Source organism: Haemorhous mexicanus, chromosome 3, assembly GCF_027477595.1.
Source record: "Haemorhous mexicanus isolate bHaeMex1 chromosome 3, bHaeMex1.pri, whole genome shotgun sequence".
In the NCBI taxonomy this organism is placed as follows: domain Eukaryota; kingdom Metazoa; phylum Chordata; class Aves; order Passeriformes; family Fringillidae; genus Haemorhous; species Haemorhous mexicanus.
The window spans coordinates 93,648,562-93,676,446 of NC_082343.1; the positions used below are offsets into that span (position 1 = coordinate 93,648,562).

Below are 27,885 nucleotides of genomic sequence, written 5' to 3' on the forward strand. Positions count from 1 at the left end.
GAGTTGATAATTCAGCTGTGAAGTGCTGCTCTCAATTCCAGGAAAATTCATATTCTTTGGTAATACTGTGGCCTTTTTATTGTTAGAGTAAATCTTTCTGCTCTGTTCTGATATAGTCATGTAGTGCCTTTCCTGAGACCTACAAGTCTGGAATCAGAGCAATGCCTGATGCTGACTTGTGCTGCAGAGACAGCTGTATAGTTCAGACAGAAGACCACATCACTACCTGCAGCAGCTGCCAAAGGCAAAGGATATGATAAGGATGATCATCTAAACACTGAGCAGGAAGTTAGACTCCCTTGGTATATCCTCCTATCTCCCAATAGCCTGAAGCTTGTGAACTTTTAAACCTGGATTTACAGCCTTTTATTTAATGATCTTGATCTTTTTTCCTCTGTGCTATTTGAGAACATTGTGTTTAGGTAAAATATTCTGCTAGGGGCTCTGAATTATGAAGGCCTTGGCAGATGATGGAGTAGCTAATGGAGGAAAGTGTAATGAAAAGCAGAAATAATAAACATGGATATATGTCTGTGTAGTTACAGTAATTTCTGTTAAGATGTAATGTATTTTATGAAAAGAGTTTGAAGACTTGTCTTGTAATGCTTTACACAGTTGTGCTTTAAAGATTTTCTGCAGGAAACTACAAAAAGAGGTCTGCAGACCTTTCAGGATGTTTCCTTAACGCCAAGTAAAATTTTCCTTTTGCAATTGAATTCCATTATGCTTAGTTACATCACCCTAAATAGTTCTTTTTACTTAGTGTTTACTGTCCTTGAATATCTTTAGACCATTACTGTTGATCCCTCCTTCCTTCCTAGCCAAATTGAGCTTGCTTACTTCTCCCTTTGTCTTTCCCAAGCAATCCTGTGTCCATGAATTTGTTGTTGATGTTGTCCATTGACTCCAAAAGCTTTACATTATGGGAGTGTGCTGTGCAGCTCTCATTGCCTTATCCATACATCCTCTATTTTTATTTTTATTTAATCCTTATCAGACAATATATGCCTAGGAATGCTGTCTGAACTTTTGTCCTTTAGGTGTGCAAATGCACTGAAGATACACTGAGGTTTCCTCTGCTGTTGCACCCAGAGTTCTTTGCAATTAATTCTCACCATATGTCCTTCTTGCTCAATTTTTTCCCTTACAGGCAAATTAAGTTTCTTTTTCCAGGAAGGTTGATTGCTAATTTTTGTGGCTATTATATAAGTTCTTTGACCTAAGAAGTGTCTTCATTGTTTTTCCTTAGAACTATTTACAAATTATTGCCATTTTATTTAAATTCCAAAGTTTCATTTTATCTGTGATTTTTTCAAATACCCATCAATCTGGGACAAAACTAATCTCGATGTACTGCTGTTTGTCACTTTCCTTTTAAGGATTTTCAGACACTAGAAAATTATCAGCACCGTTCTCACAACAGTAAACTGAGAGGTAAATTTTGTGTAATCCTGATTTCAGATGAACTGATGCAAAATAATAAATGAGAAGATAAAGTGCTGTGGAGTAGTGCTGACTGACAAGATTGATGAAAAATTATAGGTAGCATTCATTTTAAGGCATATGCATTCAGGATTTAAATGGGTACAGAGACAGAGGGTGTCTAAATTCTCATAGTAGTCAACTGTTTAACTAAAATACCACAAAAAGTATGGGATTTTGATGCTGTAAGGTATTTTGTCTTGCCCACACTGCAAGACAGTTATTGCCTCCTATATATTTTGTGCCACTGTCTTCTAACATTGGGTGGGTGTCTCAGGAGTCTCAAATGGCAGGAGCTGCCTATATTCAAGCAACTGCCTCCTAAACTGAGTATCAAATTCAGAGTTAACTATAACACTTCTCATGCTATTTGTGTGTCTTTTGAAAAGTTCACGAGAGAAGACCAAGCTCAGATAAAAATTTTTGGTTTTGGTGGCAAATTTAGGGTGTTCACCCTATTTGAAAGAGAACCTTCAGTCCTGAACATATAAACTGAAAAGTGGAATTTAACTTCTGTCCATTTTACATAAAATGGCAGCTGTGGCACTGCTTTTTGTGCAGATATGTATGTATGTCACACAGGCACTCCTACTGAGGTCTTTGTGATTAGGGAAAGAGGATTTGAGCTGACTTTAGGGCAAAAAAATTTGTAGGCATTAGCATGTAGATTGATGATCCATACTGCAAAAGGGGTAGTGATACAAATATATACTTGTTTTTTATGAACTCTGTAGATTTTTTTTTATTTTATAGAAGGTGTTTTTTAATTTGCCCAAACAATTCCTGTGCTATTTGTACCAGATAGTGATTCTAACTTCAGTGACTTTCTGTCAATTTCCTTTTGAATCTTCTCTCTTCCAGCTTTCTATTAAAAGAGCACATTGACAATGTGTTTGATTTGTATTGAAATCACATTACAATATTTAGCCCTGGGCTAAATATGCAGTTTTGTAAGTTGAAAACTCTTCTGCTGTCCTCCATTCATCTTGTGATTTTGAAATTCAGTTCAGCCAGGAAATTGTTCTCTTCTGCTTCTTCCCCTGCTCAGTTAGAGGGAGAAGGGAAATTGTATTGCAGAGATCTATGAAATAAAGTTTTATTTGTATAGAATTATATCCTACAGAAATGCATAGCGATTTCTTTTTTTTTGAGAAGAAAAAAAATGGCTAAACTTTTAAAAGCATTTTTTAATTGGTGAATTGTGTCAGCTACCCAGCAGTCCTGTAAGCACTCTGAGGATACTATACCATTTACAGTTAAAGCTGATTTTGCTAGAACTGCCTTGAGCACTGAAAGTAAAATGCTTGATAAAGGATCCATGTATGACAGAGACCTAGAATTCTGTTTACTTCTATATTAAACATTACCAGCTGGCTCATCGGGCAACTGCTCAAATGTCTTTTGGGAAGAGGGCACAGCAAGGACTCTCTTGTATCTAACCCAGCAAATAATGTTAGCTCTGTTTATTATTCCTAGGAAGCTCTGACTGATTTAAAGAAGAAATCAGACAAACATGTTGCCTCCCTTGCACTGAAATCGTTCTGTTAGCTCCTATTTACCAGTTTGGAAATCAATCCAGGAAATTTTTTTGCCAATGTTTTAAGCTTGACACCCATTTGGAAATAGGATTACTATTTCTCTCAATTCCAATCAAGATCAGATTCTGGGTATTTGAAATTGGATAGCCCATTTAGTGGGATTTATCAAACTTAGTTTTGTCTGCCTGCTGAAATGTCTTAACCAAATAGCCTCAGAATAATATAGAACAATTTCTTTTCTTGCTTTATATGTTTTCTTGAAAAAATAATCTTGGTAGCTCATTTTCTCCACTGCAAGGACATGTTGTTAAATGAGCTATGCAAAATTCTTATTCTTCAGTAACTTGCCTCTCTTAAAGGATTTTTTTAAAGCCCTTGTTAATTTTGCATGAAAACTGGCTACCTTTGCTGTACTAATTGAATAAAATACACCAAAATATAGACATATATTTTGGTTTCTGTAAAGGTTCTCTTGTTCTGCCAATGTTGATTTCTAGCAAAGCATTCTTGAAATTCTCTTTTTAACTCATGAATTATTTAGTATTTATTTTTGTAGTCTCAGTCATTCAAACTATTTTTTTATTTTTATAGACTGTTATATACCTTCAGATTCATAGCTAAGTGCTTAGTATCAAGAATGGAATTTTTATTATGTAGAGATATTATAAAACTAGCTGCATAATGTATCAGAGCATACTTTGTTAAAGCTGATTTCTGTAACTGGATAAAAGCCTTTAAAAGTCTTGGCAAGTTTCAGCTATTTTTCTTAAGAGAGAGAGAAAAAAAATGCATCTACATATGTGGATTAATTTCTTTTTTTTTTCCCAGTGGAAAATAAAACAATATGTTTGTTATGCTTTTGTGTAACAATTCTAAAATGACTGGTTTTAGCTAAAGTCTGGAGGCTGAGATCTTCAGCTGCAGATATGAAAGCTTTTGAAAGCTGAAATTTAAATCCCAATTGGATGATTGTCATAACAGTTTCTAAAATCTGTGACCTAAAATTACAGGGTTGTGACAAAAGTTCTTTAGTAAGCAGGAGGATTGTTTTTTCTTTTTAAATAGGTGTTTGGAAATCTGTGTATGTTGCTTTTGAAAAGTCACAAGTCTTGGTTCTTTTCCTTAGGGATACCAGGGATCAGCAGGAACTCCAGGTATCCCAGGAACTCCAGGAGTTCAAGTAAGTTTCTATTTCATTTCTAGAATTTGACTATCTGAGACAAATCCTGCCGAGTCTCTCTCAATATCTCATTTGTCATTGAGAGCTGAGGTGGGGAATGAAGAGGACTCAAGGGGTGTCATGAATCAGGGGCCATCCTTGGGTGAATTGCTTTGAAACTCACATGGCTTTGGGATTTGTAGGTAGGCTGACAGACTGCAAATCGAAGCAGGGCTAGATAAAGCCTCTAGAAGATGGACTCAGCTGCAGCTTAGGCATTTTTCTGTGAATCACTAGCAGTGATCTGAAGTCTTGTCATGGTGGTGGATTGCCCACAATTCACAAGTCCAAAGCAAGTTTTCACATAAAGCCCAGATTGAAGGAGAATTTTTTTTCTTTGTTGTACTAATTTAGTAGTCCTTACTGAGACAGTTGTGGGAAATCTGTGCTGTGTTTTACTTGTGGCCTGATCCAGTCTGAATGATAGTCAAGGTTTTACTCATTTGTGAAATTAAATATCTGAGAGCCTTCTGGGGCCAGGAGCAAGCCTGCAAAATGGCATATGTGGAGGCTGTCTGATGGGCTATTGAAGGGGACAACTCTGGGCTCACCTGTTGACAGGTTGTGATTGTGAACAGGCTAATAGGGCTGTGTGACATTCTTTTTTTTTTTTCTGGGGTGGTCCTTGGTTAGAAGAAAAAATTGTTTGAGTGTTCCTCACTCATAGATTATGACAGTGTGCCATGTTCATCCATGCTGGGTACGCATTGTGCTTAGTTCTGCTTTTGTGTCTAGTCACTGAAATGTTGGAATCAAGCAGCTGACACATTGGTCTCTGGCCCATGTTGTGTCACACTTCTGTGTCTAATTCTGTACCAGATTGTGTTAGTATTATCAGTAGTTGAGCTGGTGTTCATTTCTTTCTCAATCTAGGGACCTCGTGGCTTGCCAGGTATCAAGGGAGAACCAGGAAAAGATGGGGCAAAGGTAAAAGAACCCAAACCAGAATGATAGATAAAAAGATTTTACTCTTACCTTTTATAATTTTTGGTTGTGCAGGTAATAGTATCAGTATTTTTACATGAGTGCTCTGTGAGAATTGTTTGCTAAAAGGGTAATAAGGAAGGACTAAGAATCCTAAATTTAAATTCTGAATCTGGCGCTCTTAATTTTAAAAGGTTTATATAGGCTTTAGCACTGCTAGTGACAATTTTATTTCACTAAATAACATATACTTAGAAAGTGTATCTAAGTATGGGTACCTGGAAGCACAATACAGACATCTGTCAGAATGGTTTCTTTTTAACTCTTTTCACCCTTTTTCTCTTAAAGTGAGTATCCAGACGATTTAGGTAGGAAACGCTGGATGATACTTTTTATCAGAAAACTCTGGCTAATTGAACCCAAAAATTTTTGTGGAAAATTCTAGCTGAGGTGTAGCCACTAGCTTGGAGACATAGACAGATGTGGAAGCTTATATGTAACTGTCTCCTGGTAATCAGGATAAACTTGACTCGGTATCTTGTGTATACACAGTGAATAAACTACCCATTGGCTCTGGCCTTCTCTCACATTTCTGCCCTATATTTAGAAAAGTTCTAAGCTGATTGTAATAACAATTATTTTGGTTTTGATTCATTAAAACTTCAAAGCCCGTTCTGTAAAACAAGCACTTATCTTCCCAACAGATCTTAGAATTTCTTTCTCATTGCTGTTCAGCAGAATTCTCAAATTCATGGTTAGAGCTGAAAATTGTTTATGTGTTCTGTGCTTAATTCATCTCAATCTAATTGATTTTAGAAGTTAATCTGATCAATCAGTCAGTATTGGGCTATGTGTAGAAATTAAGATGCTGCTGATGAAAAACTCTAATTGCCTTGCAGTGTAGGGTTGTGACAGATAGAATATTTCCTATTGCTCAGTCTAGCCTTGTGTAAAATAAGCCAAGAAATAGGGCTTCCCCCACTGTTTTAGAGAACATTTCCATTGTAAAATAGGTCTTGCCATTAGAATATTTTTCTGGAAATTCTACCCAAATTTTCATCTCTTTATTTCATCCCATTATTTGTAAAGTTTCTGTAGTAGCTAATTTAAAATAGTTTTCATTTCCAAATGTTTTATTTTATCCAGTAATTGAACTACCACTTCTGAGTAGAAGTCAAGACTCCACACTTTTTCATTAAGAAGCAATGGATATATGAAGTGTTAATTTTATAACCTTTGCTGATTTTTAAATTCCATTCCATTGTCTGCTTTTAATATTTATTTGTTGAGAGATATTGTGATAGCATTAACCCACAAGCTGTCATTCCTGTGATCATGTTCCTGCCTACTGAAAATACATGACAGACCTTTCCAAATCTGCTTAGGCATGAATGGCTTTGATAAACAGCACTGAGACATGTTGTCCTGGTTTAACCCTTGTCTTAGAATTTGAAATATTATGTGAAATAACTTTCTAAGCATAGTTTACTATTCCTTCTATCTGATTGAAATATATTAAACAAATTGAAATATATTGTTGAATATAAAAGTAGGCATTAACAGAAAGAAAGCATTCTGATTGCCCAAAAATGATTTTGTGATTAGCTGTTTTTTCATGTGAAGTAGTCTACTGAACCAAGCAACTAGGATTGGTTTTATTGTTTGAAATCAAGTAGTGACAAGTTGTAATTTAGGATTTTGTTGATATTGCTCAAGGGGACTTGAAGACAAATTGTCAGGTACCAACAGCAAAAGTTTGGAATTCCTGATACCTGACACCTCTGAGAATAAAAAGAACTGGTATTTTGCCTTGTCTTTCAATTGCTTACTGCTTTTACCTAAGTGGATTATTTCTCCCTCTGAAATGAGAGCTCATTTGTCAAATTCCAAAGTTGTTTTATAAGTGTATTTTGGTTTAATTTAGTTTCTTTTGTAGAGCTGGTACTTAATATCTTATTTTTTAATACTCCACTTATCCAGAGTAAGCTGGTAGGAAATTTCATAAGGTCATAAATTGCTGCTTTTGAACCTCCATAAGACTTGCTAAAAGATTACTGTAAATTTAGTCTAAAATTTAGTGATTAAGGTTTTTCTTTTATGTAATGGATTTTGTTTAAAGATAAAAAACCCCTTATTTGTCATCATACCAATGTTATGAAGTTGATACTCTGATATATTACATCTTTCCATTATTTGTTGATCACTTGATCACAAGAATATGGATGTTGTTGTAATATATTACCACTATTTTGATATAGGATTTAAAATATGTTTGCTGTTTCAGGGTGACAGTGGACTACCTGGTTTTCCTGGATTACATGGGATGCCAGCACCAAAGGTTGAAATGATATATTTCTTGCTACAATATTCCTGTGTTTCATCTTGCCCTGTAGTTCAATATAAGGGGTAAACATGCCTATATAAAATACTATTTCAGAGAATTTGATTAATTGCTCCAGATGAATAGATATGAAGGTGATATTTAGGGAAGATATATGCCATGGGACTTCATTACATAGATACCAAACAATAGATACCTCCTGTTATTTAATTTCTATTTCTAGTTTTGCTCTATGGGATTTTATATTAATTGGATTTTCCTACTCTTAGAGGATTCTTCATCACAAATAATGTTTTAAAAATAAAAACAATTTTATGATTTTCTTGTCATTTTACTTGAGTAACAGCATTTTGAAGAAAAGTTCTGATCTGTCACAGTGATTTTAGTTCATGTGTGTGTTCCCAAAACAATTTTTCCCATAGTTTTTGCTCATCTATGTTAGTACCCAACAGAATTTACCTCTTAGTTCTTCCAAATTTGTATTTTTAACTCTTCAAATAAGGTCTTCAGAAAAGTCCAAGGAGCTGAATTTTCACTTAGGTTCCTGCCTATATTGAAGCAATGAAAATCACAAAGTGCCTTCTATAGAAAGTAGAAGCCTTAAGCCTGCGAGCTGTGGATTTTCTCACCATCAGTGTTGGGCATTCTGGCCTTCTCCTCTAGGAAACTGGGCAAATTTAGGATTTGCATTTAAGGCTTGTGCTTACATGCCTTCTTTGTGTCTGCTATACATGTTTACTTTATATAAATATAAATATATCTTTATGTAACTACTTTTTTTTAAAAAATTAACTTGCTGACATACATTTTGTCTAGGGAGAAAGAGGTCCTAAAGGAGATCAAGGAGTGCCAGGAATATATGGAAAAAAGGCAAGTGACTTTATAAACATAAATTAAAGCAAAATGCTGTTGATATCTGTGATGGGGTAACCTAGACTGGATGCCTGATGCAAACCCCCAGGTAACTCTTTCAATCTCCCTTCTCAACAGCACAAGGGAGAATATAAGATGGAAAAGCTTGATGGTCCAGATAAGAGAGATCACCTGCCAGTTACTGTCACAGGCAAACCAGTAGCTACTTGGAGCAAATTAATTTAATTTTTTAGCAACTAAAATAAGTCTGGATAGTGAGAAAAAAAAAAAACAAGAAAAAAACCAACTAAACCCCCTTCTCCTCCACCCTGGCTTTTCCCAGACTCAACTTCTCTCCTTCATGGGATAGGAGATGGGGAGCAAGGTAGGGTGGTCTTTAACAGCTTCTCCCTGCTCTTCCCCTCACCCTCCTCTTCTGCTCCAGGGCAGGTCCTTCCCATGGGCCATGGGCTTTCAGGGCAAACCTGGCCTTGCACGGATTCTCCATGGGCTGCACCTTGGCTACCACAGTTCCACCATGGCCCCTCCAAAAGCTCCAGGGGAATCTCTGCTCCAGCACCCTCCTCTTGCTGTCTGCAGAGCTGCCACTTTTCTCCTCTTTCCTTATTTTGTTGGTGTCATGTTTCTGTCCCTTGTTAAACTCATCCCCCACTCCTGCACCAGCTGTGGCTCAGCCGTGCCATGCGGGGGGCAGCTGGAACCGGCTGGAACCAGCTGTGTCTGGCTGTGTCCAGCTGGAACAGGCTGTGTCCAGCTGGGGCAGCCCCAGCCTCCCCTCATGGAGCCCCCATACTCCCACTGGGAGCCTGGGCATGGGAACCCCAGACAACATAATTAATATTTTTATAACACACATATTCACAGAAAGTGTAATTCTTTATTTACAGCTCAGAAAAATGTTCTGTGCTTTTACTGGATGTATTTACATTTAGTAACATGAAATTTAGTAATGTCAAATTTACTGGATGTATTTACCTTTAGTAATGTCGAACTCATGCTCTGCTTATTTGGATATTCTGAGAACCTTTTCGTTCTGCTAGTGGATTGGTGTAATTCATTTTCACATGGCACAAAATGCATGCATTTTTTGTAAATATGTCTCTGGTCTAACACACCATATACAAGGCATATATGATAATTGTTTTGCAAAGTCTATGTTTTGTAATACAGATGTACATTGTAACCAAACGAGAGAGGGAGAAGAGTTAGGGGAGGGAGGAGAAGAGCACGTGAAAGGAGCGATGCTGATAGCAGATGGAAAGAGAGATGTCTTAATCTGTAATTTATATAAAGCAGAGAGTATAGTTGGCCATCCAGTGTTACAGCTATATTTTCACCTGACCTTATATTTCCTTCTTGTGTTTAGTTTTAAGCAATTTGAAAGAGCATCTGTGTTAGCATTTCTGTAGTTTGAAGCATATTTTTGTTTGTGTAATGGGGTTGTAGTTATTGACAGCTGCCTGAGTTGAGAAAGAAACAGATCTTCTGTACTTTTTCAAAATAAGTAATAACATACATGAATTATTGGTGAAATGTATTAAATTTACAGCACAAACATTGAGCACTACTTACTTTCCACTTGTTGTTTTTCTCAGGGTTCAAAAGGAGAGAAGGGTGATACAGGGTTTCCAGGACTGCCTGGGCGATCTGTAAGTTTTCTGAAGACAATTTGACATTAGCTTTTGCTTGTTAATTTGCCTGCTGTTAAATGTTAATTTATTGGTGTTAAATGTTGTCACAGGGCGACCCTGGCAGAAATGGGAAAGATGGATTACCAGGCAGTCCTGGATTCAAGGTGTGTAGAAATGGATATTAATATCTTGATAAAAGTCTTCAATGGCATTGTTCGTGGTGCAAACATATCAAATTTATTCTGTGGAGTATTACTGGAAATCAAAATAATGTTTTTATTGGGAGATGTGGAAGTTTACTGCAACGATGAGCAGACTGCACTGTTTCAGCTGTTCTGTGAGCAAAGGAAAAGCTTTTATTAAGAGTGTATTAGTGATCACTAGAGATTGTTTATGCTTTATCTCTGATATCCTCGTGTGTTTCTCAAACCCTGTGATTCTGTTAAAGAGATTCATATGCAAGCATACACTGGAGAACATAATTGCTTTTGAAAGGAGCTGCAGGAAAATTAGGGGAAAGTACCTTCAGTACTGGATTAATATTTTTGTATGTTTTCTTATTCTCTTCACTATGCAGTGCTGTTCATATTTAATGTAGAACAGTTTTTCAAGTCAACTAAGCATGTGTCTACTGTAAAAAAGGTAACAGGACCTGTTATTTCTATAAGGTATTGCAGTTTGTGAGCTTACTGGATGTTTTGCTTGACAAGTTGTTGCTTGCACTGTTCTAATTTGTGAAAACATAGGCTTCAGTAGTACCAGTTATAGGTTCACAGGGAAAGGATTTTAATAATATTGATGTAAATGCTCAATTGAATTGATCTAAAGAAGTTTTTCAACAGCAGCTTTGTTCCTGGAAGGTTTTTTTTTAATAATAATGAAATTATCTAGGGCTGCTCAATTAATGTTACTTCAGTGTCCAAAATGCATAATTTGGAGTGCATTTTGAATTTTAAATTCATATTGCTGTATTTGGAGATCTGGATCTTCTGTTTTGTGACCATGCTTGTCTAGTGCAGTTGGGGATGCACCTGGCATATCTGTCACATCTGCTGCAGCAGAGACATATGACACAAGACCTGTGAGAGACCTAAAACCTTTAGGGAGCAGCTGTCAATGAGGTGGATCCGGGGTGATGCCAGTGGAGTCGGGAGAGTAATTCAGCTTGGGGAAGGCAGACTTGTAGGTATCAGTTTAGTTGTGTACATAAAAAGTCCCTGGTGCATTTGAAATGCATTAGTGTCCAAAACATCCTCAGGGAGCTGAAAAATATGACATAAGCCCTATGGAAAGCCAGTGCCTTTCAGGAGTGGGAGCAGACAAGGTACCATGGGGTGTCTCAAGTATGGCCAAATGTCTGTGTGTAAGCAGTGGAATTCAACTCCTGGTGTCTCCTCAGACGAATCAATCCTCCATCAGTTGTCCAGACTAGACTTCTGTTATCTGTGATATGAGGATATGAGCTTGGTTACCTCCAGGAATTTCTCTCTAATGAATCCTCTCTAATTTTATATATATATGTGTGTATGTGTGTGTCTGTATATATATATATATATATATATGTGCACACACATTGCTAAATTGGAGGAGAAATTTCTTCTCTGGTACTACAGAACATAGGAAACAAATGAGATATGAGATTTTTTTTCTTCTTTGGTATTTGATAACATGGACAGGTAATAGTCACAGTTAACATTAACATAAAATTTTAACTGCCACTGGGGGCAATTTAGAGTGAAGCATTGTGTTGCTAAAGCATGAATTTGGAGAGTACTTTCATATGTTTTATGCTTGTAAGCAATATACAGAGAATTCAGTATATTGTGTGGATGTGTGTACATTTAAGCTGAAAGTCATTTTCTGGACTATTTTCCTTATTGTAGTACCAAAAATATGATGTGCTCATTAGATTTTATTAATTTTATAATACAATAGTTAATAGAAGCCATATTTCTCATTCAAACATTTTGTTAGCCTGACTTCAACATCTGCTTGCTATAAAACATTGCTTCATTCTGGGTCTGTAATCAAATTCAGAACAGTAAAAAACAGGCTGTCTTTGAAGAAAATTTCTGTTGGAGCTTTCCTGGTTTTTTACAATATTCATTTTGGGAAAGAATGTGGAAAAAACATGGCTGGAAACCCAGATGCTACCCATTGTTACTTGAAGTTCAGCTCTTATAATTTTAAGTTGATTAGTGCCAGATTATTTTATACATGTGTGTGTGTGTACATATCTATCTGCATCTATATCTATGCTTTTTTTATGTGCTTTTATTTCTGGAATTATCCAGGTTTTCAGAATACTTCAGTATCGTACATACTTTGATAAATATTTGATTGTTTTTTGTGTTGCTGTATTCTGAAGTACTTTGAAATATTTTTTCATACTATTATTTATGCTAACAACTAGACAGTTAACAGTCTAATTGTTATGCTAACAATTAACAGTCAGTTAACAATTAACAGTTAACAATTAACAGTCTGTTATTGTTTTATGCATTTTTTTCTGCCAGAAATTGCTGTTCTGAGTGAATAGAAAATTTTCTCTCATCTCTTTTTGCAAGCTGTTTGACAGCTGTCAGACACAACATGAGGAAATATTGGATTGATTTCACTTCTTGCTGTGTATTAAACTGTTAAGAGAAATTTGTTTGGTGAAGTCTCAATGTGTATTTATTGCTTTGAAATTTTACTTAGATTAAAAATTTAATTTACTTTTTAAAATAATAATTTTTATTGTACAAATAAAATTGTTTTCTTAAAACTTTTTTTTTATTTTAAAGGGAGAAATTGGGCAACCTGGATCTCCAGGCCTAGAAGGACATCGAGGAGATCCTGTAAGTGATTAAATTGCTGACATATCCCTATGTACTGATTTGTTAGTTTTGTTGGGTTTTGTCTTTTCTATTATATTTTTTTTTTAGTTAATAGCTATTATACTTCATGTTTAGTTTATGTTGATTTGAATTGGTTGATATGTCCATTTTTTTCAAAAATACTTGTTTATTTTTTGCTGTTCATCTTTAAATCTGATTTAATTAAAAGCAATGAACAAGCCCTTGAAGTCACAGATGCCTTAAAAGAAAAGATTCTTCACCATATCGCTGTTGTATATACTGATATATATATATATATATATATATATGGTATAAAATTGTCTCATTATTAAATTCTGTCCTGTTGGTGTTGTGTTATAGTTAGATATTAATAATTACTTACTTGAGGAAAGACTCTGGGTTTGACTCTCATTTCTCATTTCTAGAAGATAACATGGTTTGTCTTCCTTCAAATACTTGTTAATCACACTTGTAACATCTGTTCTTTCACTATACACCACTGCCTTTCCTTTTCCCAGTTTTAGTGGCCTTTTACTTCCTTACATCTTCTTAAACCTAACCACATTGTCTGCATCTCTGTGCTTCTTGCTTCACTAGGGACTGTGCTGCTTCATTTTTGCTTTGCTTCTTTCCAAAGACATTGTTCCTCTGCCGGTATTTGGGCAGCTCATTTTATCTCCTCTTAATATCTGATAGCAAGGCTTTGTCCTTCCTTGTTTCCTCCTTGTCCTCCTTTGTTCCTCCTTGTTTCCTTCCAGGCTGGCAGACTGCTTGAAGCAGATGAGCCAAGATAGCAGCTTTGAGTGCTGAGAGACAGCCGGCTGTCATCAAACCATCAGCAATTCTTCTGCAGGCCAAGAGCAGTAAACAGAGCTCAGTTGGTGGAGCACTGCCCTACAGATGAATTGCCTTCTGAATTACATTTAGAATTGTAAGATGAAGAGATACAGCTTTTTACAGTCAGAAATTTTGTGGTACTGAATGTAATGGGAGGTAGTCTGAGTTACCGGATCTGAAATGTGATATAAAGTTTTGATAATGAGGAGTTGGAAATGATGCTTCTAGCTGAAAAATTCTGAAAGTTTTTCATTTAAATTTTTTATATATTCACCAAAACCTTCTCAAACATTTTGAGTAGACTGCAAAACACTGAGAAATCATGCCCAAGAGACTTTCTTCCCACTTGTCTGGCTTAAGTGAAAAACACACATAATTCCTCTCTTGTCTTTATTTTTTCCTCTTTTTCTGCCCCAAATAACTGTGAGGTGTTTTAACATTTTACAGTCTGTGGTACCTCCGTATGTAAGAAAGACTGAATGTTAATTAAATATCATAAACTACAAATGAAGGGATTTTGGTTTATTGTAATTTGGTACACCTTAATGAATGTGTTGAGATAAAAGTGAGTTCTGTTATTGTCCCTTGCCTTGGTTTGTCTTTTTCATTTTTACAAAAGAAATGTTGGATGGGCATTATGATTTTTAAAAAAATTAATCTAAGAAATGGAAGGGAAAGGGTATTTCTGACCTAGAGAAAACTAAATATTTAATACTTTAACAGCTGTCTTTCTAGTGTGATGGCATTTGTTAAGTATGAACTCTATCTACTGCTGAAATGAATTTTGGTTAAAAGTTAACATAAATGATATATATAATATAACATTCACAATATAACATTTTAAACAGTAATGTAAACCCATCACTTAAAGTCCCAAAATTTTGCTTTGAAGGGAAATGAAGTGGTAGATTTAAGACATTAAAAGTACTATGAAGTCTTTTTAAATCACCACAAAATACTATAGAGGGAGACTTCCAAAATACAAACAACAACAACAAAAATTTAAACAACCCTAATAGAGCAAGCTAAATTGCATTTTATCCTTCATTTATCATCAGTGGAGGTTCTGGAGAGTTTTAAGGCTGCATGCTGACCATGAGATTGCCTCAAGATCACCATTAGGGAATGTAAGACAGTGAGTCATCCCTGCCCATCTGCCTCTATTGCTGAGGTAGCACCATCCTGCATGACCAACACCGCCCTTACATCTATTTAGAGCCCGAAGGAGGAGCAAAAAGCAGCATTTCTGCAGTGTATTGCAGAAATGTTGAGGTGAAAATGTTTGTTTGGGTTGTGGAAAATGAAAGCTGTCCTCAGCTGTGAGATAAATGGGCTCCTCTATTCAAGTAGAGGGTAATTGGCTTTCACCTGTTGGAAAGTGAGCTGGATTTTGGGCACTGAGAGTGATATCTTGTGCAACTTACTTCTTGTGTTGTTTCTGTTGTTCCCCCAATGTGTATTTGAAATACAATGTGTAAGTGCCTCTCCTTGGCTGCCCTTCTGTGGAATTCTGTGTAAACTTCTCTGGTGGGCCACCCTTATAGTTAGGGAACTGGTGTGGAAGAGACAGATTGAACTGTGCTGTGCCATCCCTGGCACAGCCAAATAGGCTGCCTAAGCACAAGACAAGCCTTGGATGATACAGTTGAAGCTGGATGTCTTTATATCATTAACTAGCCATATGCACCCGTGGCCCTGGGACAGCTCATCAGATTGTGTGGATACCCCACCCACACAAACAGACATGCAGACAGTCTTTATTTCTTTCATTTAGCCACATTAGTGTTAGACATGGCTTAATTTGTTAAATTGATGATTTAAAAAATAGACATCTTATGATCACTCTTGCTTTAGCAAATAAAAATAACATGGTTTTGAAATGGTATGTGTTGAGACATCTAAGGAGCAACTGTCTAGAATAGAGAGCACAGGTGAACTGAACTCCTATTGCCTTCAGCCATTGAGTTGTGTAGTTATTTTTTGGACAGAATACTTCCTGGTATATTATTAATCTTATTAGTCCCCAAAGTTACACTCAGAAAGAGTAGGTTGTAAAGATAAAAAAATAATTTCAAGAGATGTGCTTGATTTCCCTCAGTAATGATATTTGGAACTACAATTAACCAGACTATCCCAGTTCTACCCACTCTGTAGAATTACATATGGCAGTATGGACAGAATAATTTAGGATTTGGTAAAGGTAGTAATCAAGCTTATTTTCCTGTTGACAAAACCAGGCCGTGCTGTCACTTAAGTAGTTCAATGGCTAGTCATCTATCTTACTAATGACAGGCTGTTTTGATAAATACATTGTTTTTGGGACCAAATGTCTATAGAATAAAGCAAGATTTATTTGAGCTTAATTTCAGCCTGTCCTTTTTAACATAGGTAGGGTTTTTCAGAATTGGGTTTCAGTGGAAGCTCCTTGTGTTTGCAATTATGCAGATGGGAACCCTGAAGTGAGTGCTTGTGGGTAAAGCTGGCAGGACATTTATAGCACTCTTCTAGGCATAGCATATGCTCTCCTGCCACAAGTAATATGTCTGAGCATTTGCAACTGCTCATGTTTACTCTCCAGAACTCATATTTTTCAGAAATACATCTGCAAACACTTAAAATGGTAGAGTTTTGTCTCAATATTTAGGTCACATCGTAAGACCTCAGATGTGGCCTCATTTGTGCCAGCGATAGCAGCACAGCATGACTTTCAGCTTCTGACCTGACTCCCACTGTTATACCTATACTCCTGGTTTGTCTGTTGATCTTTCATAATTGCATCAGGAATGCCAGGTATAGATCAATGCATTCTCTGGAAAAAAAAGTGTGTTTTATGCTAGGCAATGGTAGCAGAATTCTTTTTGTAACATGTTCAAGATACTCTACAAGGTACCACAGAAGTTGTATTGTCTTCATAATGCAGAAATCCTGAAAACAAACTGGTATAGCCACATGTCCTGTATGTTTGGAAAGCAAATATAAAGTTGATGTAATTGTATTGCATTTAATAGCTATGCTGAGATTGATAGAAGCAGGAAAAAAGGAAAGAACAATCCTTACCTAGTAATGTAGTAGTATGCAGACAAAGTTTGGGGTTTTTTTGTTAATGCTATTTTCCACTCTGTGTCAAGTAATGTTTTTCTTGATGCTCCTGATGTTGATGTTATGTTGATTTGTACCAATTTTAGGTACTAAGATGCCATTTACTCAGCATTTGTATCTTGTATTTGCATTTACATACTGAGTTATGAAGTACTTAGGATAAAAGCAAACTTAAAACCTCTACTGTATATCTGCACAGTAGGCCTTGTGAAAAAATTCCTTTCTGGAAGTGTCACTTTATTTTTTATCCACCTAATTTCATTATTGAATTTCTACTTTTAATCTCTTCATAGGTTAAAGCATAAAGATCCTGTTGTATTTCCAGTGCTCAAAAGATCATGTTTTGTGTGAATTTATTACTTGTGGAAATATTCTGTAGAGCACTAAATACTCCTTCAGATTTTATATCACCTCGGATTAGGCCCTCCTATTATTAGGCCCTACAAAGAGCATGCTCTTTGTAAATAGTCTATAAAGAAGAAATTATTTTCCATCAGTTTTTAAGAGAAAAGTGATCAGGATACTCAACAAAGTGGTTGGTGTGAGTCTACCAAATTTTTTCATTTCTGATCTGATATTCATGCTTTTCTACTAGTCTGAGATGCCTTGAGAGTAGGACCTGATCTTTGATGGCCTGCTTTTCAAAGGTGACTGCATTACAGTCATAAGGGATGTAAAGACTAGCATTTTCTCTGCAAATTTTGTGGGTCTCAAAAGAACACCTATTTCTTTTTGAAAATTCTGACTTTTATTTGTGAATAAAAAAAATAATTTGTTATTTGGGTGGGATGATTTTTTAATTCATAAACAGCTGAAGGTGATTATTTTTGTAGGCATGTGCCAATTATTTGTTTACAAGTAGGTTTAGTTAGTTGAATGCACTTTTTGGTATTGTTTCTTTATTCCTTCTTCTAATGTCTAAATTGTAGAGGTAGACAGGTCATAGTCTTGCTGATGACTTTCTGAGTGCTTGAGCTACATAACAGATGTTGTTAGTTTTGTTCTCACTTGAGAAAGGGAGAGATGACAGTTTAGACTGAGCAATACTTCCAGCAATCATTTGTTAATTACATAGTGCTATAAGGCCAAACACATTTTTTTAGACTAATGCAGGTTTTTCTGTCAAATATAACTTCTAGGTGGCTGTATGTATTTTGAGCAGAAAGTGAGCTTTAATTGCCAGATGAAGTGCTTTGACATAAGCTATTCTGTCTAGAGTAAGACACATGGTGTTCCACCTGTGTTTTTTGCCCCCTGAGGGAATGATGATATGTATCTTGAGCCTTTAGCTGTCATGTTTGCAGCTTGGCTTAGAGGGAATTTTAGGGATCTGGTTTAAAATTAAGAGTGAATCAGTTTGGTGGTATGGATATATTCATTACATACCCAATATACTCTCTCATGATAATATTCCCCAAAAATATGAATAAATGTTTGCCTATTTCAATTTAGGATGTGCATTTAAGAAATTGCAGAGACTGTGATATGTATGTGCTTACAAAGATCACTACCTTTTCTCTCTGTACCAGAAACTAAATTTTCTTGGTATTAATATTACAGTGGGTTTTTCTATAGAAATAGTTTTTTTGGCATTTTAACATTATAGATATGAAATATGAAAATGTGTTTTAAGTGGGAAAACATCAGTTAATTACAACAGATTATCATTCAAAAACATTTCTGATTAATTGTTTTTGTTACTTTGAGCAAATGATGTACTGATACATTTCAAGTATATTCCTTAACACACTATTTCTTGGACTGAGAAAAAGGCATTCTAAAAAGTCACTGGACTTGATCAAATGTAGATTTTTGAAAAGTTGAATGGAAAAATCCACACAACTGTAAATTGATCCTGTGTTCTTTATCAGAAATTTCTTTATTCTCAAGTATCAGTTAAAAGTGGGGTTGCTGATTCGGCTTAAATTAAAGAATTAAAGCAATATAGTGTGTGTGTCTCTCTCTGTGTGCCTGTGTGTGTACCTGTAACTGGTTATTTCAACCTGCTAAAAATGACTAGTAAAGATCTTGGAAATTAAATAGTACAATGGAATAAAATAAGCATACCTGAAGTGTTCAACATTCACTTCCTTTGATGTGATATTTAAAGAAGGACTCATTTGCATACTTTTGGGTCCACCTGATGTCAGTAGTAATATTTAGAGCATTTTTGAACACATGTGCTAATTTCATTTCATCTGAGAAAGGCTTTTCTGAAGGAGGAAAGGCTTGAAGAAAATGTTTGGACTGGTATATGTTGTGTATTTGGCTGGCATCTGACCTGTTAGTGCCCACAAAGTTGATGTTTATACTTCCCATTGTTTCACATGTGCTGATTAATCTTTAAAAAACATCATCTCCTTTTATTCTTGCCATGCAATTTTCTTCTTAACATTTTATGACTTAGATAAATATCTGCTGGAATTTTCAGTGACTCTGAAGACCAAGCAGAAACTTCCCCCAGCTAATTGCTATACTTAAAAACCAAACATAGAGAGTAGAGTATGAATGAGGAAGACAGTTGGTTAGAATGTAACAGACATAAATATTTATGATTTCATTTGCACATTGCTGTTCTTTTCTATGCTTCACAACATGTTTATAGTAAGTTACTTAACCACAAATAGAAATAGGTTTACCAAAAGGATGTTTGACTTTCCTTCCTCTGATCCAGCTTCAACAGAGTAGTAACAGTGTAGCCAGTTTCCAGCTAGTCATCCTTCTTCTTCAACATGGGAGAAAACAGAAAAAAATTGTACCTGAGTCCTCAGAAGGTCTGAGTTACAGCCTCCTTGAGCTCTGTGGTCAGGGTGGTGATTCAAAGCACTCTAGCTGTATCTAGCTCTAAGTGCTGTATCTGGCATCAAATCTACGGCCTGCATTCTGAGAATTACCCAGAATGGTTTCATTTCAACTCATATAGTCAAGTACGAATCTATACTTAGTCTATTTCTTTGGTATGATTTTTTTCTACAGTGAAACTGATATCTGCATTTAAGTCATCATTAAATATGCATCTCAAATAGAAGGGGTCATTTTTGGTTTGTCTTAGACAGTTTAGACATTTGGATTAATTGAAGTTATTTTAATTGAATCCCTGCAGAAAATACACAAGAGAAAACAAACTACTTGTAGCAGGGCTGCTTTGTTACTTATATGTTCAAGTGGTAGTTGGGCTGTCAAAGTAATTAGCTACTGTTGTGTTTCTTCTGTGTGACCTGCTTGATTATTAGCACTGCATTATTCCTGTCCACAAAAAGCTTTAAACGGGGAATTGAGAAGCCGATACTCAAGTCTCAGACACTCAAGTAAATATAGTGCTAGAAAATCTGGGGAAGTGTGGCACAGTAAGTTTCATTTTTTTAATCCTTCCATACTAAAATTACTGCAAATTGAGGCTATGGAAAGTTTTGTCAGAACACAGTCTGGCTTCTGATCCATAACAAAACAAAGCAAATCAAAACACCATGATCCATAAGAGTGAATTTAAATCCATTTGTGAGATTTAACTAATATTTCTGCTAATATTATTAAACCATTTTAAGAAGCAACCTTTGCTTCTTATTGTGCAAATTAATTTTTGCTTTAGTAGTTAGTTTTAGTAATTAAATTTAGCCTTTATGATTGCTGAGTGGGTCAAGGTGTGATTTTCTTTCTTTGTGCTCTGGAAAGGTTTTGTCCTAGTCTTTGTTCCAATTTTTCTTAGCTATTTCTTAAACAGGTAATAGCTGCCAAACAGACTTGGACTAAAGGAATTATCACAGAACTTTTTCTCTGGGAATGGATAGGAACATATAGAAAATTTCTTTTTTTCACCTGTTATTTGCTGCCAGATTGTCTCTGTCAGAGCTTTGGGACTTTCTTAGCTAAAAATGCAGGCTGGTCCATCCTGCTTAATAGCCAGCAGTGGACCAATTCTGTAGGAATTTTACAATCCCTTTTGGAACACAGTTTTACTGTTTTCTTCTGCTGCGTTCTGTGACTAATTTCGCAGAATCCGCCATATTTAAAAAAAAAAAAAAGAAAAAAAAGCATGATTTATTGTTAAACTTACTCCCTGCTAATTTAACTGAGTGGTTCCTTACTATGGGAAAGTTATGTGGCTGAAAACTCTGTCCATCTGCATCAGTGTGACCTGTGAGGACAGAAGTCTTTGGTTATGTGCTGGGTGTAAGGAGCAGAGCAGATGTCAGTGCCCTTCGGGGGGGCTTTGCTGGCCTCAGCCTGCCCTGTCTTACTGTGTGTAAGGCGCTCAAGCACTGTGACCCTCAGAAGTTTTTCCCTGTAATTTAAGTGGTGGATAAATTTTAAAGCATTTTGAAGGCTTGTAACTGTTTGGGTATCAGTGTGTTCAAGTGTCAGACGTGGGTCCATTTGTCAGCCTTTAGAAGTTTGTAGGTTTTCTGACAGATTGGATGTTGGTTATCCCAGTCTCTAAGGCTGGTGCTGGCACGATAGACAGAGGGACGGCATCATGGTGTCACCTGCAGGGCTGGGAGTTCAATTTTGTCTGCCCACCTTTGGATCCATGAAGATTTGGCAAGTCTGATGCTCGTATTCTTTTGAGGGTTCTTTACAAGAAACAAGAGTGACACCAGTTTCAGCCTGTGACAAGATATACATAGTTTTCATTTTCTATTAGGATTTCCAGCATTTAAATTATAGTTTTCCAAGGTCCGTGGTGTTGGCAATGCAATAAGGGTCACTCTGTTCCACATTTAACATGTGTGTTTTATTGCTAATAACTGATTTGCCAAAAAAGTGTTTGAAAACTGTGGTCTTATAACTGCAGTGATCTTGGTAATGCTTTTTCCTTTCCTGAACTTAATTTAAAGCTGCTGTGCTGGTCTGGTGGATAGTCATTATGTCTGTGGGAATGCTTCTTTTTATGTAGCCCTTTTTTTTTCCTTTCATCAATTGCAACTACTCAGTAGTAGAAGATTCTGTTTCATTGAATTTCTTTTCCAGTTTTATATATGATCCAAATTTTGTTTGTCTCTTTCATTCTATTAGGATTGTCAAGGATTTGCTATAATACTTTAAAAAGTGTTTTGATTGTTGTACTTTCATCCAAATTATGGGTTGACTTGTACTTTTTTTGCATGTCTCCAGTAAATCTCTTATGTATCATCAAGTAGGCTTTTTCAAATAAGGATCAATAATACATAAAGACTTGAGTTTTCCAGGTGTTTAAAGGGATCATGGGAACATGTGGATAGATAGATATCTTTTGTTTCTTGTTCTATTGCTGTAGTTTATGTAAGACCCTTTAGGGTCATCTCAGCATTGCAGATTTTTCAGAGTGGAAGGAACCATTTGATTGAAACATAAATCAGAGAACTCATATATGCTAGAAAAACCATCTTTTTATCAGAAGAAAATAAAATAATAAAGACAAGTATACTAAAGTTCTCTACATCTGCCGGGGGAATTGACTGCAAAGCAGTTTGCTCATAACAAAATAGCTTTTGGAAATACTCTATAATTTCACATCTTCCAGAGAAGAGATAAAATTTTATGATTATGGATATGTTACCTGTAGCCTAGAACTTCCTACTTTCCATAACAGGGTATCCTGTCCTACCAGGCATTGAAAAAATGGGGAATATTAAAGACATTTGCAGAAAATAAAGAATAAAAATGACCTAATATATACTCATTTTAAGACTAAAATAGGTTTTGTTTTGTTCTTAAAAAAGGTCTTCTGTGTGTTTTTTTCTGCTGCTTCAAAGCATAAAATTGACCATGAGGGGGGTGCAAATAATCCTGGTACTAGCTGCAAAAAGCAGTAAATATTTTGAGAAATGCAGCTTGTATCTTATGAAAAAATGCTTACATCTAGTTAAACTGTATATGAGGCCCCAGGCAATTTCCTTAAAGGATTTTTTTGAGGGGCTGCATGGAAGAAAGTCCATCTGTTTAATATAATCCAAAACAAAAATAGACACCTCATGATTAATGAAAACTACAGGAAAATTTTTCCAGGGATTGTGAAAACATTTTCCTCTTACAGTTCAGTTCTTAGAGTTCCATTCTGTTACAGTTAAATCCATTCTATCTGCCAGATATTATCAAAGAATGGAAGATTTATTTAAATTGTTGAAACTGAAATAAACCAGAATATTTATACAGAATTTTGTAACTGTCAAAATTGAGGTTCATCATCACAACAGGAACAAATTAATGCTTTTGGGTGTTCTGAAGTCCCAGCTGTGCAGACTGCAGCTGAGGAAGCATCCAGGGATTTGGTTGCATACTGAGATGAGCTTCATTTGGCAATGTGATACTGAGACAGGAGATATCGAGGTGTGTGGGATTTGGCTGCCTGGGCATGGCCACCAAGAGCCATTGGAGTTGTATCAGGAGAGCTGCAGCATCTGGCAGGCACAACACAGTTTTTAGAGCAGAGTGAGATCTTTTTCATAGGGCAGATCTGCTATCCCACAGCACCATCAGTGACACGAGAGATTATTTCAATTATCTACGTGGCATTCAAGTGTCACTTTAGGTCTTGGGGTTACTCTGCAAAGCCTAACCAGGCCTTAGAAAGCTGACAGGCTTCTTGGTACACATAGTTGAGACAAGGTAGAAGATAAATGATTAAACAAGCAACAGAGGCTCAATAAAGAATAAGAACAGCAGTCCTTACCTAGTCTCCAAAAATCTTAGGTAGTTGCCAGACAGGTACACAATGACATTAGTTTTTAGGCACAAACTCAGCTGTGTGTGATAAAACTGCAGTTGAGAATTTTTAGAATTAACATGACTTTAAACCAAAGAATTAGATTTGCTAGACTATCTTCCTGGCTTTACATTCCATGTGATTATAGTACTTGCTGATAAAGGCTAAAATAATGAATAATATTACAGGCTTTTATGGGGTAAGGGAAGACTTCCCATTTAAGGGAAAATTTCAAATAAAGGAGGAAGGCACTGGAATGAGTGAAGGTAATTGATGAAGTCAGATTGATGATGCTGAAAGAACTGAGGCAGTACTTGCAATTAACTTGATTTTTAAATATGGAGAAATACTGAACAAACATTTCATGAAGTTTGATGTAAAAGAAAAAGGGGAACAAATTACCAATTCAAATTACAGAAATTCCCCAACTCACACAAGGATAGAAATCAGTAAAGCACAGTAGATGATTTGATTTTCAGATATTCTGGCTAGAAATGTAATGCTACTTTCTATTGCTATTATATCTGCATATGTGATATATACAAACCATTTAACATGCATTTCCTGGAAAGGCAAGGAAAAAGAAACTTTAGAATAACAACTCCTTTTCATATTTTATATAAACAAAATGTGTTCGATAGCTTTGCAAAGGACATTCCCAAAGGCAGGGGTTTTTTTTCCTATAGGCCGATGAATCACGAACTGTTCCACAGCCTTGATTCTTTTACTCCCAGTGGGTGGCAGTTTTCCCATTTGTAGCAGTTGCAAACATTGTTTTCCCCTTAGTGGCAGAGAAAATCCATGGTGAATGTGTTTCATATTAAGTTTTGATTAAACACAGGCATTTGTGATAATTTTAGTTGCAATATACTCTTCAAAAAATAAAATTTTTGTCTTACAAATGGATTAAAAGTAATTGCTTTGCCTCATATTTTAAAGTTAGAATGCATTTTTTTGATAATTATAGTAAAGTTTCTTTGACAGCTTAGTTAGTGTTATGTCATCTTACTAAATATAACTTCCTATTCAAAATGTCTATGGAACTAAAAAAAAAAAAAAAAAGGATGCTCAAATTCTAAGGATTTGTATTGTGAATGAAATCTCTGTTTGGGAACAAGACACATTTCCAAAACTTGATTTGGCTTTTGACTTACAAGTTAGGTAAGAAACTCTTGATATCTAAACTACCTTTTAACCTTGTCTTCTGAGGAAGTGTAAATAGTTCTAATTGCATAACCAGAGATTATCCATGTAAATGGAAGTAATAGATTGGGACAGATAATCACAAACCAATAAATTTTAATTTTTTAGCTATTCTGGACTGATTCTACAGAAATTTGTCCTTGTAATTACTTAACCATAGAAGCTACGCAGAAAAATAACTCATGGGAAATACTCATTCTTTATGACCAAATTAGCCACTTCATTTTCCTTGTGTGCCAGTGTACCTGTGGAGAGTAACTGAAAATCTCCACTTCATGCCCTCTGGAAATCCCTCACATTGGCATAAGTGATATATTCATTCTTAGCTGAGTGAATATTAATGAACCATAAGAGAATTTTAAGGGTTTAGACCAGTTCTCACTGACATAAGGGTCTAATGTCCACATACCTCAGCAGTGCAGAATCAGTTAGAAAGAGAAAAAAGGGGGGAAAGGAAAGGAAATATGACTTAGTTTTACAATTGTTGTTCTTGTGGTTTCATCTTTCTTTGTCACCAATATAAAATTAATGCTGTGTACCAGCAATTTATTTTGACCAAGAAAGATCAACACAGTTCAGCAGGACATTGTGTTTCTTCTGGGCATGCTCATATCATGGTAAATCATTTTTTGTGTTGGATAAGTGTGTGGAACTGTCTTCTCTGAGCCCACCAAATTCCATAGAAATGTAACTGGAAGTCTCTAGTACATTCAGGACAAGAAGATTGCTGTCTAGTGGGATGTTTTTCAGCATATAATAAATTCTGGTCTATATTACAGGTAGAGACACTCATAATTTGTATTTATATTTTACAGCTACAGAAAAAAAAAACCTACATTATTAAATATTATAATTATATTAAACAATTATATTGAGAACTCACTGATGGGTCTGGAAATTCCTAAATGTGGTGACAAACATGCCCTATTTCCCATCTCTTTATTTGAGCAAAAGATCTAAGAAGGTTTTAGACAAAAGTTAAGAAGAGTTATATAATAACACAATGTGAGTGGAGGTCTCAGTATGATGCATTATTTTCAAGTTATTTTTATTGCATTATTTGATCTCTTCCTTTAATGATAGGTACATTGGATTTTTGATGGTCTGTAAAATTCTCAGGATGTAATTGTTAACTCATAGGCCATTGACCAATGAACTGTTTCTACTTTGAGGGTCATTATTTACTAAAAGTGGGTGTAAACTGCAAAACAATGGGACTGTCTTTTGCACAGATGTAATTCATATGGAAACTATTAGCTTATGGCTGTTACATTCATGTTATGTTTTCCCATAGAATACATTTGTTTCAGTGGTGTCTAGAACAGTTGTCTTGTCTTCACTGCACCATGTTATTTTCAGTGTTAGATTAAAATGTAAAGTCTGTAAGCCAAATTCTTGCTGCAGATTAGTTATTGTACATGTACAAACATTGTCTGTCCAAAAAATTTGAATAGTTTTTACTTGAGAGAGAAAATAGACTAACTGAATGTAGACTTCTACATTAAGCATATACAGAGGTCTGTTTTAACCTGAATCATGTTCGATTAAATGACCACTGTTAGAAAATGTGAGATATACTGTAGAGCTGAATGAGCAATGATGCTGAGGAAATGGCAGAGATTTTCAGGTATTTATGAAGGTGGAAGCTAGTATACATCAAGTAAAACTGTATCTGTCTCTTTAAAGTCACTGTATTTTAGATAATATGATCTGTCATGCCGATGGTCCCATTGACCAGGGCTTTTGCTTTAACTTATGTGGGAAAGCTTATGGATAATGTAAAGTGGTTCCTTTCCATGTGTCAGTCAGGGTTTTGGGGCAAGCAAGAGCATATGAGCCTGCTGAGCAGTAGACAGGGACTACTGCAACAAAAGCAGTGGGGAACAATTCAACATTAGTGTTTCACTGTATCTCTAGAGTAGTCTGAATGTTTCCAGCTGAAGCTCTTTCTCCTATGAGTTTTTGGTGCTTTGAGGGATTTTGTTATTCTTGAGGTTTTTTTGTTGTTGGCTTTTTATGTATTTTGGTTGTTGTTTCTTTTATGTTCTGTTCTGTTTTGTTTTGTTTGTCCCTGCCCATATTTTGAACCCAAATATTTTAGGCCAATGCTAAAAAATTTCTGGTGAAATTATTTCATATATTTAAAAGGTTTTCTTTTTCCTTCTCAGGGAATTCCCGGAATTCCTGGAAATCAAGGAGCAAAAGGACAAAAGGTACTATTAGCTGTTCAAAATACAGTTAAAACCTATACTATATATACACATTCCAAACTAAGGGTTCAGGCTTAGAGAAGAGTTTTCATAGTGGGGATTTATTACATCAAATCATGCTGCAAAAGGTTGGAGACAATTCATGGCATGGTTAAAAATCTCTTACTAGGTTTTACTTAACTACTCCAGAAAGAATGAATAGTTTAAAAGGAATCATGCTAATTCCCTAATACATTTAGAAACAATCTTAACTAATTAAATCTGCAGAGTTAAGTAATATATTAAAAAATGTTAAGTATACATACATTAGTCATAGAATTTTTCTCTTTATGTAAAAAATACAGGGTGAAATTGGACTGCCAGGTCAACCAGGAGCAAAAGGGTCACCAGGAGATACTGTAAGTTTCAAAATTGTGTTGTTATGAACAAATAATTGTGGTGTTGCCATTCTGTGCTTGTCATAAACAAGCATGCCATGGAAATACAGGAGCAAACTAGCATTTGCAGGTTGGAAAGACAAGGCTATGGTAAAGGTAAGATTTTAGCTCAATGACATATTTGCAGCATGGAAATTCTGGCTGAAAGCTGTGAACTGTTGTTTCTTTGTTACCCTTGCTGTTACTTTAAGCTTCTGAATATTTTGATGAGAGGTGAGTTTATGTTTTTATAGGTTATTGGATTCTGATAGTTGTTAAGAGATTGTATTTTTCAGTTTAATAACTTGTGTGTCTCACGATTGATCTCTCCTGTAGTTTTCTGAGGTCTTTCCCTACGAAAATCTTCATCAGTGAACTCCTTGACATACAGTAGTCAGGCTGGATTTCATCCATTTTGGTAGACAAAGGGGGTTCTGATGTCCCTTTGTAGTGTTAAAAGTACAAGTAGTATGTATTTATATCTTCAAGGAAAAATACAGAATACTCAGTGGTTATCTAAAAGGGCTTTGATACTAATTTCTCAATCATCAGTACTGTCACACTGTTCAGACCATCCTAGTAGCCACCTT

At 35.6% G+C, this 27,885-nt stretch overlaps 1 protein-coding gene across 3 annotated transcripts in view; it reads left to right on the top strand.

The window, feature by feature from the left end:
* COL21A1 (collagen type XXI alpha 1 chain) overlaps nucleotides 1-27,885 on the top strand; it is an 89,654-nt gene that overhangs the window by 41,663 nt on the left and 20,106 nt on the right. For all 3 annotated transcript variants that reach the window (XM_059842708.1, XM_059842706.1, XM_059842707.1), the window contains 9 exons: nucleotides 4,147-4,200; nucleotides 5,113-5,166; nucleotides 7,448-7,501; nucleotides 8,321-8,374; nucleotides 9,973-10,026; nucleotides 10,119-10,172; nucleotides 12,795-12,848; nucleotides 26,838-26,882; nucleotides 27,224-27,277. In XM_059842708.1, the coding sequence (XP_059698691.1) occupies nucleotides 4,147-4,200; nucleotides 5,113-5,166; nucleotides 7,448-7,501; nucleotides 8,321-8,374; nucleotides 9,973-10,026; nucleotides 10,119-10,172; nucleotides 12,795-12,848; nucleotides 26,838-26,882; nucleotides 27,224-27,277 (477 nt within the window). The remainder of the gene's footprint in view (nucleotides 1-4,146; nucleotides 4,201-5,112; nucleotides 5,167-7,447; nucleotides 7,502-8,320; nucleotides 8,375-9,972; nucleotides 10,027-10,118; nucleotides 10,173-12,794; nucleotides 12,849-26,837; nucleotides 26,883-27,223; nucleotides 27,278-27,885) is intronic.